This window comes from Bos mutus, chromosome 9 (genome assembly GCF_027580195.1).
Source record: "Bos mutus isolate GX-2022 chromosome 9, NWIPB_WYAK_1.1, whole genome shotgun sequence".
In the NCBI taxonomy this organism is placed as follows: Eukaryota; Metazoa; Chordata; class Mammalia; order Artiodactyla; family Bovidae; genus Bos; species Bos mutus.
In genome coordinates this window covers 101760185-101776545 of record NC_091625.1, presented here as the reverse complement: position 1 = coordinate 101776545, position 16361 = coordinate 101760185, and the positions used below count along the sequence as shown (strand labels likewise).

General features: G+C 51.8%; 1 protein-coding gene across 4 annotated transcripts in view; it reads left to right on the top strand.

Moving 5' to 3' along the window:
* Positions 1-3668: 3668 nt before the first annotated feature.
* The window catches only part of UNC93A (unc-93 homolog A), a 28918-nt gene continuing 16225 nt past the window's right edge, over positions 3669-16361 (top strand). For 2 of the 4 annotated variants that reach the window (XM_070377036.1, XM_070377034.1), the window contains exons 1-3: positions 3669-3978; positions 11194-11323; positions 15757-15933. In XM_070377036.1, coding sequence (XP_070233137.1) covers positions 11237-11323; positions 15757-15933 — 264 coding nt within the window. In that variant the 5' untranslated portion in view covers positions 3669-3978; positions 11194-11236. Of the gene's footprint in view, positions 3979-11193; positions 11324-15751; positions 15934-16361 lie in introns of those variants that run through there. The other 2 variants (XM_070377033.1, XM_070377035.1) reach the window with 2 other exon arrangements.

The window sequence follows — 16361 nt, the reverse complement described above, 5'->3', positions numbered from 1 at the left end:
AATGACAGGGAGAACGAGAGAGAAGGGAAAGGCCGTCTTCTCCCTCTTCCTTTGTGAAGATGGTGCAAGATGATGGGGCCTGAGAGGATGCTCTCATCGCAGGCCTTGGCTGAGCCCCGGGACGGGCTGCCATGAGGGTCCTTGGCTCCCAGCCGGGAAGAATTCAAGAGCAGGCCGCAGTAAAGGGGAAGCAGGTCACCGAGGGAGGGGCTCAGGCCATAGACAGAATGTGTTCCCTCTGACAAGGTGGGAGCGCCCGAGGTGTGGGGTGGTTCGATTCTACGAGCTGGGCAATTTCATAGGCTAATGACTGGGGGCTCTGCCCTCTGTTTTGGGGAAGGGGCCCCACTGCCCACTTTCTGATCTTTCATGATCAGCCCGGGAACTGGGATGCTGCCCGTGGGTGTGTCGTTTAGCTGATGTGTCAGAGAGAACGTGTAGTGAGGCTCAAGGACCGCGGGAAGCTGAGTCTTCCGCCATCGCGGGCCCAGTCGGTCCCACCCGCTCATGCGGTGTCCTCGATGGCCGTGTCGGTCCTCTGAGGCCCCCTCTCCCTGCTGCCTCCGTCCAGCGTGGGGGTGGCCTCTCCAGTGCTGCAGGCCAGGGCCTCTGCAGTTCCCCTGGAAGGTTCTGGCTGTGCAGTCAGGCAGCCCAGATGGACCCGGTGGAAATGGATGCTAAGAATCCAGAGGGCAGAGGAGAGCCGGAATCTCGCGAGGGCGGGGCGCTGCTCCCATCGCGAGTGCTGTGAGGGCGAAAGCATTTGGGCTGTTTCTCGTCGTCTTTTTCTGCCCCGTGTCAGCAGAGGCCCCGGCTTGGCGGAGGCGGGGCTGGACCCAGGAGAGGCCCCTGCCAGCCCCGTGTCATCGTCCCCGTGGCCCAGACCATCTCAACGTGGGGCCAGCAGGAGGGCCTGCTGCTCTAAAGGTTTAGCTGCTTTGGAAGACGTGCTCTGAGAAGATGAAACCGTTTCCCTCAGACTGGGGCTTGAACCCAGCCAAACCCCACAGTCTTCCAACCGAGAGCACACGCCTGGTTTCAGGACTTGATGAAACTCAGGTTCCTGATGTCTCATCTCAGAAAGAATTCCGTGGGAGACAGTGAGAGGCAAGAAGTGGGTTTATTCAGAGAGAAGCACACCGCACAGCCCAGAGAGTGGGCTGCCACAGAGGGCGAACGCAGCCTCGACACGAGGTGTGGTAGCTTGTATGGGCTGCGTAACTTCGTAGGCTGATGGGTGGGAGGATTACTCCAATTATTTGGGGGAAGGGGTGGAAATTTCTAGGCATTGGGCCACTGCTCACGTTTTGGTTTTGATGGCCCACCTTGCAACCGTCATGGCACTTCTGAGTCATCTTGCTTGCTGAGGTGCTGAGAGAACCCCATGAACAGTAAGAAAAGTCAAAAAGATATGACACTGGAAGACGAGCCCCCCAGGTCAGCAGGCATCCAGTATGCTGCTGGGGAAGAGCTGAGGCCAATTACTGATAACCCCAGAAAGAAGGAAGCGGCTGGGCCAACGGGGAAAAACACTGCGCTGTGGATGTGTCTGGTGGTGAAAGTAAAGCCCGATGGTGTAAAGAACAATGTTGCATGGGAACCGGAAACACTAGGAACCAGACGTGGCTCAAGCAGGAGATGGCGAGACTGGACATTGACATCTTGGGAATCAGTGAGCTGAAATGGACGGGAATGGGTGAATTTAACTCAGACGACCATTGTATCTACCACTGTGGGCAAGAATCCCTTAGAGGAAATGGAATAGCCCTCATAGTCAACAGAAGAGCCTGAAATGCAGTCCTTGGGCGCAACCTCAAAATGCCAGAACGATCTCCGTTCCTTTCCAAGGCAAACCACTCGGTATCACAGCAATCCAAGTCTATGCCCCGACCAGTAATGCCAAAGAAGCTGAAGTTGAATGGTTCTATGGTGACCTACAAGACCTTCTAGAACTAACACCAAAAAAAAAAAAAAAAGTCCTTTTCATTGTAGGGGACTGGAATGCAAAAGAAGGACGTCAAGAGATTCCTGGAGTGACAGGCGAGAGTGGCCTTGGAGCACAGTGAGCGTAATATTGCTGACTCTGCCGCCTTGGACCCATTTGAGTCTAATCAGTTTCTGTTGAGTCCCCGGGCCCTGTCATTATTTCAAAGGTTGTACCCCACCCCCTTCCCTCCTGTTTCAAAAACACTTTCTCAAGTTAGAGTTGTGCTAACATAAATTGCTTTTCTTTTTTCTTAAAAAAAAAAGCACTAAGTACATTTATTTCCAAAGTGTAAGAATTTAACTTAGGCAATAATTTGTTTCAGGCCCTACATATACATTTTTAATTCTTTATGTAGATTAAAGTGTAATTAACGAACAGGACAAATGCAAATTTATTTGGTGCTGTTTTTATTAACAAAGATGTCAGATTTAAATGTCAAAAAAGTTGATATAAATTTCCTTACATAAACAAATCCTTTAAAAGAGCAAATCGTTGATTAGACTTCCCTTGAATTCAGAGCAATGTTTAGCTTCTTAGCAGAAAGTCTGCTCATTTAAAATGTGATTCTTGGACTTCCTGGGTGACGCAATGGATAAGAATCCATCTGCCAACGCAGGGAACACAGGTTCCATCCCTGATCCGGGAGCATCCCTCACGCCTCGGAGCAACTAGGCCCGAGAGCCACAACTCCTGACGGTGGTGCTGCAGCTGTGAGGCCCGAGCGCTCTAGAGCCCGTGTTCCCGTCAAGAGAAGCCACTGAGCGAGACGCTCAGACGCGGCTAAACGATAGCCCTCGCTCTCCACAACTAGAGAATGCAGCAACAAAGACCAAGCACAGCCAAAGTAAATACATAAAATTAAAATGTGGCTCTTTAGCTCTCAAGCCCTAGTTGCTTTTGGTGAACTTGGGCAGCAGAAGGTTTCCCAGGTGGCTCAGTGGTAAAGAACCTGCCTGCCAAGCAAGAGACGCGGAGACTGGGGTTCGATCCCCTGGAGTAGACAATGGCAACCCACTCCAGTATTCTTGCCTGGAGAATCCCATGGGCAGAGGGCCCTGGGGAGCTGCAGTGCCTGGGGTCGCACAGAGTTGGACGGGACAGAGCTCGCCCACACTGGCAGCCAAACAGTGACACCTAGTTACTGGTAGAATCACACCAGCATCGGCCATCACCCAGTTCTCTAGAACATTCCATCACTTTTATATCTAGCAAGTGATCACGAACATTTAAGCAGGTCTGCAAAATCATCCTTTTTCTGCACGGTGGCAATGCTCAGTCATGTCTGACTCTGTGTGACCCCATGGACTGTAGCCCACCAGGCTTCTCTGCCCATGGGATTCTCCAGGCCAGAATTCTGGAGCCGGTTGCCATGCCCTCCTCCAGGAGATCGTCCCAACCCAGGGATCGAACCTGCATCTCCTGCATTGCTGGCAGATGCTTCACACCTGAGCCACTGGGGAAGCTAATCAAAGGGTCTGGTATTGATGTTAACACTGGGAGTGAAACAATGGCTGATATCTTCTGAGTCACTTACACCGCATCTCTTTAGCCACTTGACGTTTGCCCCGTCCTAGGGTTCAGGTTCACGATTCTGCCAACACATCACTGTTGCTGCTGAAAGGTCGAGACAGCTTTCCTTTCGGTTCCGGAAATTCCCCTGCCCTGCCCGTCGCCACCACACGTCTGCAAGTAGGCATGAGTTGGTAGGGACACACCTCTGAGCCTGGGCCCCTCTGATCGTGGGGAAAGTGTCACATGACTGCCTTCCTCACAGTAACAGTTTGGAAGCCCTCCTGGCGGACGTCTCTTCTAAGAAGTATTTTGGGAGAGTGATGTCACCACGATGGTGACACAGGTCCTTCCTGACTTCGCTCCCTTCACAAGCAGGGCAACTGACCACCTTGGAGAGCGGGACAACACTGAGCAAGCCCTGGAAGTCTGGGCAGAGGCTACAGCGCCCTGACCCCAGGGACCGGGAGACCGTGCGCCGGGTAAGAAAGTGGCCACAGGCTCGCGTGCTGCCCCTCCCCCCGCTGGCACCACGTGGAGGGACCCCTTCGAGCCTCCAGACCCCCGAGTGGGACAAGACCTGGGGTGGGGGCAGCCTCCCCCCACCCGCCCCCAGCACTGTGCGCCGTGTTGCTGGGTGTGGTTTCGCCTGATTTAGATCCTCAGACTGGAGTTTTGCTGACCTAAGAGCTGTTTGCCCAGGTCCAGGCAGGAGCTGAGTCACGGCCCCGCCCGCTAACAGGCAGCCGGCCAGCCCTGTCTGACCAGGAGGCTGGCAAGACTCCTGCAAGCTGTGCGCCCAGCTGCACTCAAGCTGGGAGGCAGGCAGGCAGAGCAGGTGGCCCCCAGAGCAAAGCTGGGGACCAGTGTGGCCTGCCCCCTGCTGCCCACAGGCAGGGGACAAACTCAGGGCCAAGGTTGACGGCAGCTCCTTGCATCTCCAGGCTGGAGAGCCGACTAGGAAACTGAGGGTGGCCAGGAGCAGCCCCTCCCCTCCCGCCCAGGCAAGGGAGCTGGGCATACCCCCACCCACGTGCAGGGTGCCTCCCAGCCCCATCTGACTGGAGGACCAGCAAGGGCTCCTGGAAGTTGTGTGGCCCAGCAGGCCTTGACTGAGAGGTGGGTGGGGCTGATGGTTTGCCAGTGACTGATCAGGAAGCTCGGGGTGCACGTCGGCTTCAGTTAAGAAAGCCCAGCCCTTTCCTGGCCTTAGAGCTGCTTTTCCAGCTGAGCCAGGGCAGGGACCCAGAGGCCTGCTCATCACTGAATACAGGCTTCAGCCTGAGTGACCAGAGACCCACCCAGAGCACCCGGGAGCCACAAAGCCCATTCAACAGCCCCACGTGCAGGGGTCTTGGACATAGAGCACAGCCTGTAGCTTCACCTGTCGGCAGACCAGAGAGCTCAGTGCATGTTCAGACCTGACTTGGGTCCCCAGGCTCACAGCAAGCATCATACTCAACGGTGAAAGGTTGAGAACTTCTCTAAGATTAGGAATAAGGCAAGCCTACTCTTCCCACTCCTATTCAACATAGTGTTAGGAGCCCTAGCAGATCAATCAGGCAAGAAAAAGAAGCAAAGTGCATCAGAATTGTAAAGGGGAAAGAAAAACTGTCCTTATTTATATTTGATTTTATGTAAAGAAAATTCTAATGACTCAACCAAAAAATTTAAGATTTCAGTAAAATTGCAGGATACAAACAAATAACATATAAAAATCAGCAGTGTTTCTATACACTGACAACAAATTTTCTGAAAGAGAAATAAAGAAATTGATCTCAAAATAGCATCAAAAACAAAATCTTTGGAAACAAACTTTACTAAGAAAGCAAAGGATCTCTACTCTGAAATCTACAAGACATCAACGAGAGAAATTAAAGACACTAATAAATGGAAAGGTATTCTGTGTTCATGGATTAGAAGAATTAATTTTGTTAAAATAGCAATATTATCAAAATCTACCTATAGATTCAATGCAATCCCTATCAAGATTCCAATGACATTTGTTTTTTACAGAAGTAGAAAAAACACCTCTAAAATTTATGTGAAACCACAAAAGGCCTTGAAGAGCCTAAGAAATCCTGAGAAAGAAGAACAAAGCAAGGGGACTCACACGTCCTGATTTCAAGCTATACTACAAAGCTATAGTCATCAAAATAGTGTGGAGCCAACATAATAACAGACAATTAGACCAACAGGACAGACAGCCCAGAAATAAACCAAATCATATACGGTCAATATTTGACAAGGAAACCAAGAATACTCAATAGATGGTGCTGGAATCATTAGATATTCCCAGGTAAAAGAATGACATAGGATCTGTGTTTTACACCATTTCCCAAAACCAACTCAAGTAGATTAAAAACTAATGGAAATTCTGAAACTACAGAACTCCCGGAAGGAAACACGGGGACTCTCCCAGATGTGGGTCTGGGCAATGATTTTTCGGATATGCCAAGGGAGGCACAAGCAACAAAATAAAAATTAAGCAAGTGGGAGGACATTAATCTAACAAGCTTCTGCACAGCAAAAGAAATCATCAACGAAGTGAAATGCCGACCTACGTGATGGGAAAGTACATTTGCAAACCATATATCTGATAAAAGGCTAATATTCAAAATATATAAAGAACCCATATAAATTCAACAGTAGAAAATAAAATAACTCAATTAAAAAATGGGCAAAGGAACTGAGCACTCCTCCAGAGAAGATGCACGAAAAGTGTTCATCATCACTAGTGTTACGGAAATTCAAAACCACTGAAAGCTTGTTGCTGAACCACAAACGACACCGGGATTCTTGCCCTCTGGAGGAGAATTCAATCCGGGGCCAGAGACGAGGCTTGATCGCTCAGAGCTTTTGTGTAATAGAGTTTTATTAAAGTATAAAAGAGATGGAGAAAGCTTCTGACACAGACATCAGAAGGGGGATGGAAAGTGCCCCCTAGCTAGTGTTAGCAACGGAGTTATATACCTTTTAATTAGTTATTACAATGAATCAAAAGAATGTCTGGAGGTTGTAAAGATTTTACTAGACCTACTCCCATAATTTACATTTTAAGATAACAGGTTTAGCCAGAAGGTTTTTTCCAGAAACTGTCCTCAAGCAGGATACATTATTGTTATATAATTCTAAGGAATGTAGAGGGGGAAAAAAACGTTTTCCTTTCTTCCTCCTTGAGAATTCCAGACCCCTCTCTCCTTGGGGACCCCTGGACTTCTTATCCACCTGCCTAGGAATTGACTCTCTCCCCACAAAGCGATATCAGCTCACACCTGTTAGAACCACCATCACCATCAAGACAGGAGGTGGCAAACACTGGCAAGAACATGAGGAAGAGGGAAGCTTTGTGCACTGCGGGTTTTGAACTGGTGCAGCCACCATGGAACGCAGAGCAGGTTCTCAGAAAATCATGAGCAGAGCTGCCCTTTGGTCCAGAGATTCCACTCCTGGGTATTTACACGAAGAAAACAAAAACACTGACTTAGAAAGATGCCTGCACCCTCAGGTGCCCAGCAGCGTGACTTACCAGAGCCAGGAAGTCAGGTACGTTTTTACCAACAGACAGATGAGTGAAGTTGTGGTATATATAATATGCATGTACATATATATACCTGGAGAAGGCAATGGCAACCCACTCCAGTATTCCTGCCTGGAGAATTCCACGGCTAGAGGAGCCTGGTGGGCTACAGTCCGTGGGATCGCAAAGAGTCGGACACGACTGAGTGACTAGCACAAACACAGTATACATTTATATAATATATATATATACATACAATCAATATAATGTCATACGCAACGTGAAAAGCAAAGAGGTCCTACAACTTGTGACAGCGTGGACGGACCTTGCCCTCAATTATGCTAAGTGAAGTCACGGAGAGAGGAAATACTGTATGAACTCACTTACATTGGGAATCTTTTTAGAAAAATTTAAAAACAAACTCATGAAAAAGAGGTCAGACTTATGATTACCCGAGGCAGAAGGTGGAGGGGGAAGGACTGGAGAAAGGTGGTCTAAAAGTTCAAGCTTCCATCTACAAGATAAGTGAGTACTGTGATGTAACGTACGTGATGACTCTAGTTTTCACTGCTACTTGATACAAAGGAGTGTTATTAAGAGAATGAATCTTTGGGATCTCATTATGAGGAAACCTTTAATTTTTTTCGTTTCTCTTTTCTTCTTATTGTATCCATATGAGAAGACGGGTGTTAGATGAACCTATTGTAACCATAATTTCACAATAGATGTAAATCAGACTGCACACCATCAGCTTACACAGTGATGTGTGTCAATTATTTATCAATAAAACTGGAGGGGAAAAAAGAAACATTTTTGTCTTGCTAGAGAGCAAGGTTGATTGCAAACCATGTGTTTCATTTTAAAAATCCCTCTTAAGACAAAGGGGAAACACCAAGAGGGAGACTGAAAAAAAAAACCTGATAAAGCAATGATTTCAGTGATTGATTCCTGATTAGAAGAGGACAGTTAGGGGGCGGGGTGGAAGAGACCAGAAGCAGACCCCCGACGTGCCTCTGCACAGACTCACAGCTCCTCGGGAGACCCTGGTTGAGGGTGAAACGGCTGGATCGGCAGCTACTTGGAGGTGTGCATGGAGCCAGTTAGAAAGTCCAGAAGGTCATTCTGGTAACTTTGAACAGCGAGTAGCAGAAGAAAACCCTAGGAAGGTCTTCTGATATCAAAAGATAAGTCTTTCATGGCTAAAGACAGATCGGAATAGAAGTAAGCTAGAGTTGCTGACGAATAAAAAGGATGTCAGATAATCGATAATAAGATTGGTGTGAAAAGTCCATGTTTTGCTAGGTATGACATTTTAAAAGACTTATTGGAGTGTAGTTGCTTATGTCAGTTTCTACCACCCAGTGAAGTGAAGCAGCTATGCTGTGTTCAGTTGCCCAGTCGTGTCTGACCCTCGGCAACCTCATGGACTGCAGCGCGCCAGGCTTCCCTGTCCTTCACTTTGTTCCAAAGTTTGGGTAAACTCATGTTAACTGAGTCGGTGATGCCATCCAACCATCTCATCCTCTGCCGCCTGCTTCTCCTCCTGTCTTCCATCTTTCCCAGCATCCCAGGGTCTTTTCAAATGAGTCAGTTCTTCTCCTCAGGCGGCCAATGCATTGGAGCTTCAGCTCTGGCGTCAGTCTTTCCAATGAATATTCAGGACTGATCTCCTTTAGGACTGACTGGTTTGATCTCCTTGCAGACCAAGGGACTCTCAAGAGTCCTTGCCAGTACCACAATTCAAAAGCATCGATTCTTTGGTGTTCAGGCTTTTTTATGGTCCAAATCTCACATCCATGCATGACTACTGGAAAATTGACTATTAACATATAGCCCCTCTTTTGGGAATTTCCTTCTGATTTAGGTTACTGCAGAGCACTGTGTAGGAGAAGGCCATGGCACCCCACTCCAGTACTCTTGCCTGGAAAATCCCATGGATGGAGGACCTTGTGGGCTGCAGTCCGTGGGGTCACTAGGAGTCAGACACAACTGAGCGACTTCACTTTCACTTTTCACTTTCATACATTGGAGAAGGAAATGGCAACCCACTCCAGTGTTCTTGCCTGAAGGATCCCAAGGACGGGGGAGCCTGGTGGGCTGCCGTCTGTGGGGTCACACAGAGTCGGACACGACTGAAGCGACTTAGCAGCAGGGCACTGTGTATGTTCCCTGAGCCATACAGTAGGTTCTCATCAGTTATCTATTTCATACGTAATGTCACTAGCTTATAGGTGCGACGTTTCTTGGAATATTGTCCCCGCCGATATCTTCAGTGAAAGTTGACATGTCATCTTAGCCAGTTAACATTCACTGGTGATCTGTGTCAAGGCTGCTCCAAGGGCTTTCCCAGTGATTAGCTTCTTGAACTTCTGCAACCCTCCTTTTTCAAGAGGAAACTGAGATTTGAGGAGTCAGTGATCCGTCTGAGATGGTCCGGCTGAGAAGTTACAGGATCAGGGTCAGACCCTCAGACCTCGCTCGTCTCTGTCGCCACCATCGCTTTTCGTAGACCTTGCTGCTCTCACGTCTTTGTGGGTGTGATAGTTCATGCTCAGTCAGTCCCCAGAACTGTCATTTTCTGCAAAATGTTATTTCCATAGGAATAAGTTAAGCTGCAAGGAGAAGAACTTCATCATGCTGTTCATGTGGTATGACTTGCTTCCCTGAACTGGGTCACCACCCAGGGTAACACTTACCTTCACTGTAAGGTTTGCCTTATTAATCCAAACTAGATTAAAATAACTGTCTGCACAGAGCTTTCAAAACAGTCTTCAAACTCCAAGTTTTACTAATAATTGAATAGAATGACACACAATCAGAAAGCAAGTGATTTTGCTTGCTTATTGGCTGTGAGATATGAGATAAGCTCTTTAAACTCTAGACTGACCCCGTTCTATACGATCACACTGGCCACATGTGGCCATTTAAATTTCTATTTTAATCAATTAAAATGAAATGCAACTATGGATTCACTTCCTCAGTTGCAATAACCATGTGACTTTCAAGCACATAAAACATGGCTAGTGCCACTGAGGGGAGAAGGCAATGGCACCCCACTCCAGTACTCTTGCCTGGAAAATCCCATGGACGGAGGAGCCTGGTGGGCTGCAGTCCATGAGGTTGCTAAGAGTCGGACACGACTGAGCGACTTCACTTTCACTTTTCACTTTCATGCATTGGAGAAGGAAATGGCAACCCACTCCAGTGTTCTTGCCTGGAGAATCCCAGGGAGGGGGAGTCTGGTGGGCTGCTGACTATGGGTCTCACAGAGTCGGACACGACTGAAGCGATGTAGCAGTGTCACTAAGGAAGTGTACTCACAGTTGCATTTAATCTTTTTTTTTTTTTTTTTCACCTGACCATGTTTCTCAGCAGTGGGCTCTCAAGGCCTCCCTCATTTCTAAGGCAGGTCACCCGCCCCTTCACTGTGTGCCCGCCTGTTGCAGTGATTCCCGAGACCCCGCCTCATTTCCACACAGGAAAATGAGGGAAGTCTGCATTTAATCTTAATTGATTAAAATAGAAATTTAAATGGCTGCTACATTGGATGGTGCAGAAAGTTCTCTAAGACAGCACTGGTCTAAATCTGAAATTCAAACCCCTCAAAGTCTTCTGATGCTGTTCCCTGTCTGGTAATGGGTCTAAGATCTGATGATAATTATCACTGTACCGTAAGTAAGATAGCGTATAAAAGGCTTTGCAAGCTATAAAGTGTTATATAAATTCTGTTACCTTATTGCAGTGCTATAAAGTCATTTAGTCTTTGACATACTAATACTTTGGCCCTTGGGTCTTACAATCATGTCAGCTCTTTTTCAGAAGTTGAATTATGGATCTTGAAGCTGACATGTATACTTTGTTCTTTAAGATATTCACATATATCTAATTATGTAATGTAGGCAATTATACCATGTGATATGAAAATCATCACTTTCCCACATGGACATATCTACTGGAAATTAACAGAAAAAAGTTCTGGTGCACACAAGCTGATGAGAGTCCTAAGTGTTGCCTGGTTAACAATACCAGTGCTGGGGTGCCTCGTGGAGTCGGCGGTTATCAAGCTCATCAGCTCTCAGCAGCCTGGGTGACTATCGCACGCCTCACTCGGACTCCAGGACAGAACTTGACTTCTGGGTACCGGCTGCTGTCCCTGAGCCGGGCTGGTGTCTTTCAGGGAACTGCAGAGCTGCTCGGGCGTGACGCTTTCGGCCGGCGCCATGGAAGGGAACCTGAAGAACGTGCTCGTGCTGTCCTTTGGGTTTCTGCTGCTCTTCACTGCCTACGGAGGGCTGCAGAGCCTGCAGGTAGGTGTGCGACGGCCGCCTGACCTCCCCTTCGGGACAGCGAGGAACGTGGGGTGTCTGTCCAGGTCACCCTCCCCAGTCCTCTACACAGACGGTGGCTCTACACGCAGCCTCCGCTCCCAGTTCAGCAGGATTGCACAACTGCTGGTGTCTGACCCTTGGACGAGGAGAGCTGGACTTGGGAGAGGGCTTTGATAAGGTCTGCCTTGCCTTTTGTGGGTGAGAGGAGACAAGACTAATCACTGTGAGTCTGTGGTCAGGGCAGTAATGCGAACTCATCGGAGGTCCACACGGATTCCTGCTTGATCTGCCCTGGGTAGTTCCACTTTAAGTCTGACTTTTCACCGCGAATGAAGCCTCAAGGAACCGCCAGGGCTGGGCAGGAAGGGGCCGGTCATCATGCCCCTGGCGCCGCCTCCAGCAGCTCTGTGCCTTGGGTGCTGCCCCCAGTGAAGCGTTTGTAAGGTTTCTGATGACACGTAGCGTGGTCTCGCAAGGTCTGTCGGTCATGGACAAGGAGTAGGCAGCTCTGAGCGTGCGGTATTGAACCAGAATAGCACACGGAAGGGGCTCCGAATCAGAGGGTCAAGACAGGAGTAGAGATTCAAACCTGTTCTCATTGTTAAGGCGCAAACTCTGGACTTGTGGTTGATGAGGAAGCTCAAATTCAGCCCTGAACTCCAAGTTCCTATTTCCTCTTCTGGTCTCTATTCTGCTTAAGCTCGCAGAGAGTGAAATTTCAGCCCGGGTGATGCCCAGAGTCAAGTTGAAGGGGAGGCACAGTCCCTTTCTTGCCAGGATCATCTGTGACTTTGCAGACATTGCTCAGAGCTCTGGGATGTTGTAAAGTGCTAGCATGTATGAACTGCCTGCATTTTTGTGCTGCACTGAGCCCGTGTCGGTTGTGGTGAGTGGCATCTGGAAGGAGAGTTTAGCGAGAGTGTAGACCCATAGGTGCCACCATCTGCACAGGAGGAAGTCGCCCAGGCCACTCTCCTCGGGTGCTGGCATGGGCTGATGGGGTCAGAATTCTCAGGGAGCAGCTGTGGTCCCAGTGACAGCCGATTGGCCCCTGGACTTAGCAGCCGGGCGGAGAGGGGAACATGCCTCAGGGTGTGCCAGGACTCCTAGCTTGCGGGCTGGGACCGCGAGACTAGAGAATACATGTGATCTGAGGGCCTCCCCAGGAGCCTGTCGGAAAGGCCTCTGTGTGGGGAGAGCGCGCAGTTGAGGGGAGGCCACGCTGGCCTCCCCATCTTCCCCAGGGTGCCCTCTGGGGGCCCGCTGTCACTGGTGTGGCCTCCTCCTCCTCCTCAGAAGACCAGAGATGTTGGAGAACCAGACCTCCGACGTGTCATGGGAGGAGCCCACCTACCCCCAACCCCGCTCTGTCCCTGCTAATCGGGCGGTATCTCCTCACCCACTGATCCAGAGCATGTCGTGTCTGAACGCTTGCAGCTGGGCCTAGCTTAAGAACAGCATGTAAGGACAGTACGGATGTGGCCTTCGGGGTGGCTGACTCCCACGTTGGAGGGGTCTGCCTGCCTCCATCACCTCCTTCTGCTTTCATCTGCTTGGCGTCATTCTCGGGCCCCAGAGAGGTACCAGAGGCAGCCGTGAGCATGCTGGCGTCCCAGCCCTGGTCTGGATGTGGTCGTGTGCTTGCCGGGGTTCCCGACACAGGTCTGCACTGCCTCCCACATGAGCAGTCAGTCTCCTGTTTATCGTTCAGGTTGCAGTGTGAATGTCACCTTTCTCCTCCTCCTTCCCGGTGCCCGGGGTCCCATGTCTGGGAGAGGCAGCCCTGTGTGTGCACCCGGGGTCCTGCGGTCCACCCTGCACTGTGTGTGAATTCCATGAGGCTGGGCTCCCCCACCACTGTGCCACTGTGTCCCTGCCTCAGACAGCGCTCAGCACGCTTGATGGCCATTTGGGGAGTGAAGTCGTTGATATGTGCTCATCTGCTTAAGACCCCTCTGGGGTGCTCCACGGGCTTACAGATCCACTCCAGGTCCCCAGGACGGGGTCTGGGTCTCTCACGGGTCTAGTCGTCCAGCCACATCTCCCTGGAAGAGAGCTTAGTGGCTCTGGCTGAAGCATCTGACTCTTCTGGGGTCTCTCCTCTCAGGATGGGGCCTCTGTAACCCACCCCCTAAACATCCGTCCCCTCTACACCTCCTGACATTTCCCTGGTCACCCCCACGTCCTGCAGGTCTCACATCTTCCAAAAAGTCTTCTGGCACGAGAAGGCCTGGCCTTCGTGTCCTCCTAGGAGCTTGGCCCCCGAGTCTCCCCGGCAGGGCTCACTGTCCCCTGCTGTGGCCTTTTGGGACGTCACTGACATCTGACACCCATGCAGGTGTTGTCTTTTCCTTGAGCAGCCCTCCACGGTCCACGCTTGTGACTGATCAATCACCCGATCGACTTGCAGATCGAGCTGAGCGACCATTCTCGCTGTTGAGTACAGGTCACTCCCACGGGCTTTTTCTTGGGCGTGTATTTTGCAAGTTGGTTCTCCTCACATTTGCAAAGACAGGCCTTTGAATACGGTCGCTCATTAAGAGAGAGGGATTTGCTTTTGAAAATCATTTCCCGTGTTGAATGTTGAGATCAGCTTCCTTCCCAGAGGTGGGCAATGGAGTGCTATGGTCAATAACAGACATATTTGCTGATTGGCCGTGGGGCTGTGGGGGGGAAGGACATTCTAATGCAGAGCCCTGCTGCCAGCTTCTCATTCGCACACGTAGGGGAAAGCTCACCAGTCAGGAGGCGTCAGGCTCAAGTGTTAAGCAAGTAAGGGGCCCTCACCGAGCCTGTTCTCTCTCTCCATGCTCCAGGAGACTAGTTATGAGCAGAAATTTCCAGGTAACCCTCACTTCACAGCAGACTATGCGACTTCTGACTTCCAACCAGATTTAGAATTTTAATGGGTTCTTATTTTCAGTGTCAGTTACTTGGCCAACACGATTAAGTACCTACTGGGAGCAAGGCACTTGGGGAGATTCAGAAAAAGCTCACCCCGCCTTGAACTCAAGACCCTCGAAGACCCTTGACCTGCGCTTGGACAAAGGGCACCACCTGGACAGAGGCGGATGGTCAGAGGGCGGGGCGGCTACCCTGAGGAAAAGAGCCCGTCCTGGAGTGAGAGCAGGCCTGCGGGCCTGCAGTCTGCGGGGGGCTTCAGAGGCCTGTGGGTGGGTGGGGCCTCTGCCGTCTGTCTCGCGGGGGACCTGGTGGGAAGAAAGGTGAGCAGGGCTGCTGTTCACGTCCGGGTTTAGGGTTGTCTGGACTCGTTAGCCCGGGTGTGCGACTCACACGGTGTGCGTGTTTCCTGAGGGGGCAGGGCCACCGTCCCCGCCGGAGGAAAAGGAACGCGGGGGCTCTCAGCTCAGTGTCTGCCTGCTGCTGACACTCAGGCCGAGGCAGTTTCCTGAGTCTGGGGCTCTGGCTTCTGCGGGGGACGGACCCTGTCGGGGTCATGTTTCTCCTCTGCTGTCTGGTCAGTGGCCTGAAGCCCAGCAGGCATCCCTCCACGAATGACCGCAGGGTCAGGCTGAGCAGGACATGGAGGAGGAGAAAACAGGGCCGGGAGGACCCTCGAGAGGGATGGTCTGGCTGCCGGGGGAGCACTTGTCTTCTTCCCCCCTCCTTCCCTCCTCTCTCCCCTCCCCCTCCTTTTCCTCCCTCCTCCCCACCTCCTCCCCCTCCTCCCCACCTCCTCCCCCTCCTCCCATTCCCCATCCCTCCCTCTCCTCCCCCTCCTCCTCCCCTCCTCCCCACCCCACCTCCCATTCCCCATCCTCCTCCTCCTCTCTCCCCTCCTCCCATTCCCCATCCTCCCCCTCCCCTCCTCCTCCTTTTTTCTCCCTCTTCCCCTCCCCCTCCCCTCCTCCCCTCCTTTCCTTTTATAAGTGAAATAAATAGAAGAAGCAATCGGGCTGGTTCTTCTTTCACAGCAAAAACCAAACGTCACCCCTGCCATGGCCCTTGCCAAGCGGGTCTGGTACCTATCTGACCTTTTGACCCCTTCACACTCAGCTCGCTAAGCACTCAAGTGAAAAACGACAGCACTGAGAAGCGTGCATCTGTGTCTACACAGCTTCAGACTGGAGCTCCTTGCTCAGCAGCAATGCTCATCTCCCGAGTAGCCTGGGGCCACCAGGGCTGCTGGCGCCTGGACGCCCTCTCCCCTCTCACCAGGGGGCGGGGTTGGGGGTCGGGGGTGGGGGAGGTGCTGCGGAAGCCTAAGGCCCCCTACCCCGGCCGCCCCGCGGTCTCTGGGCTGCCGGTCCCTAACCCACTGCCATCTCCTCTGCCCCCGCCCCTCGGCTGGAGGAGAGGAAGCCAGCCGCTGGGCCTCGGGGGTGGGGGGCGGCCCCGAGTGCCTGGCCCCGGCCTCGGACGCCGACGGCCGGTCGTGTCCCGCAGAGCAGCCTGTACAGCGAGGAGGGCCTGGGCGTGGCAGCGCTCAGCACGCTCTACGGCGGCATGCTGCTGTCCTCCATGTTCCTGCCGCCCGTCCTCATCGGGAAGCTCGGCTGCAAGTGGACCCTCGTGCTCGCCATGTGCTGCTACGTGGCCTTCTCGCTGGGCAACTTCTACGCCAGCTGGTACGCCCGCTCCCAGCCACTGCCCGCACCCTGCCCCGCGCCTGGGGCAGGCCGTGGCCGCGTCCCCTGCTTTCCCCTCTGCTAGGCCGTGCTCCCCTGACCGCCACCCCCCTCCCCGCCTGATCTCTCCTCGGGCCCCCAGCTTCCCTCCTGGGCCAGGGAGGGCACTTTCATGGCCCCAGCAACAAGGGGGAGAAGCTGCCTAAGCTGTGGAGGGTGAATTTCAGGGAGACCGAGCAGAGTGTGACCTGGGCCAGACCTCACACGCTCACCCCATCACAGAGAGCGCATGTGACAGGGCTGGAGCCGGTGTCCCGGGCTGCACCTGAGCTCTGCCTGCTCCAGGATGGACAGGGACCCTCAAGGGACCCTTGTTCCCAGGGGCACGCTGCTCAGGCGTCTCCTAGAGGGACACCCCTTGTCATCCA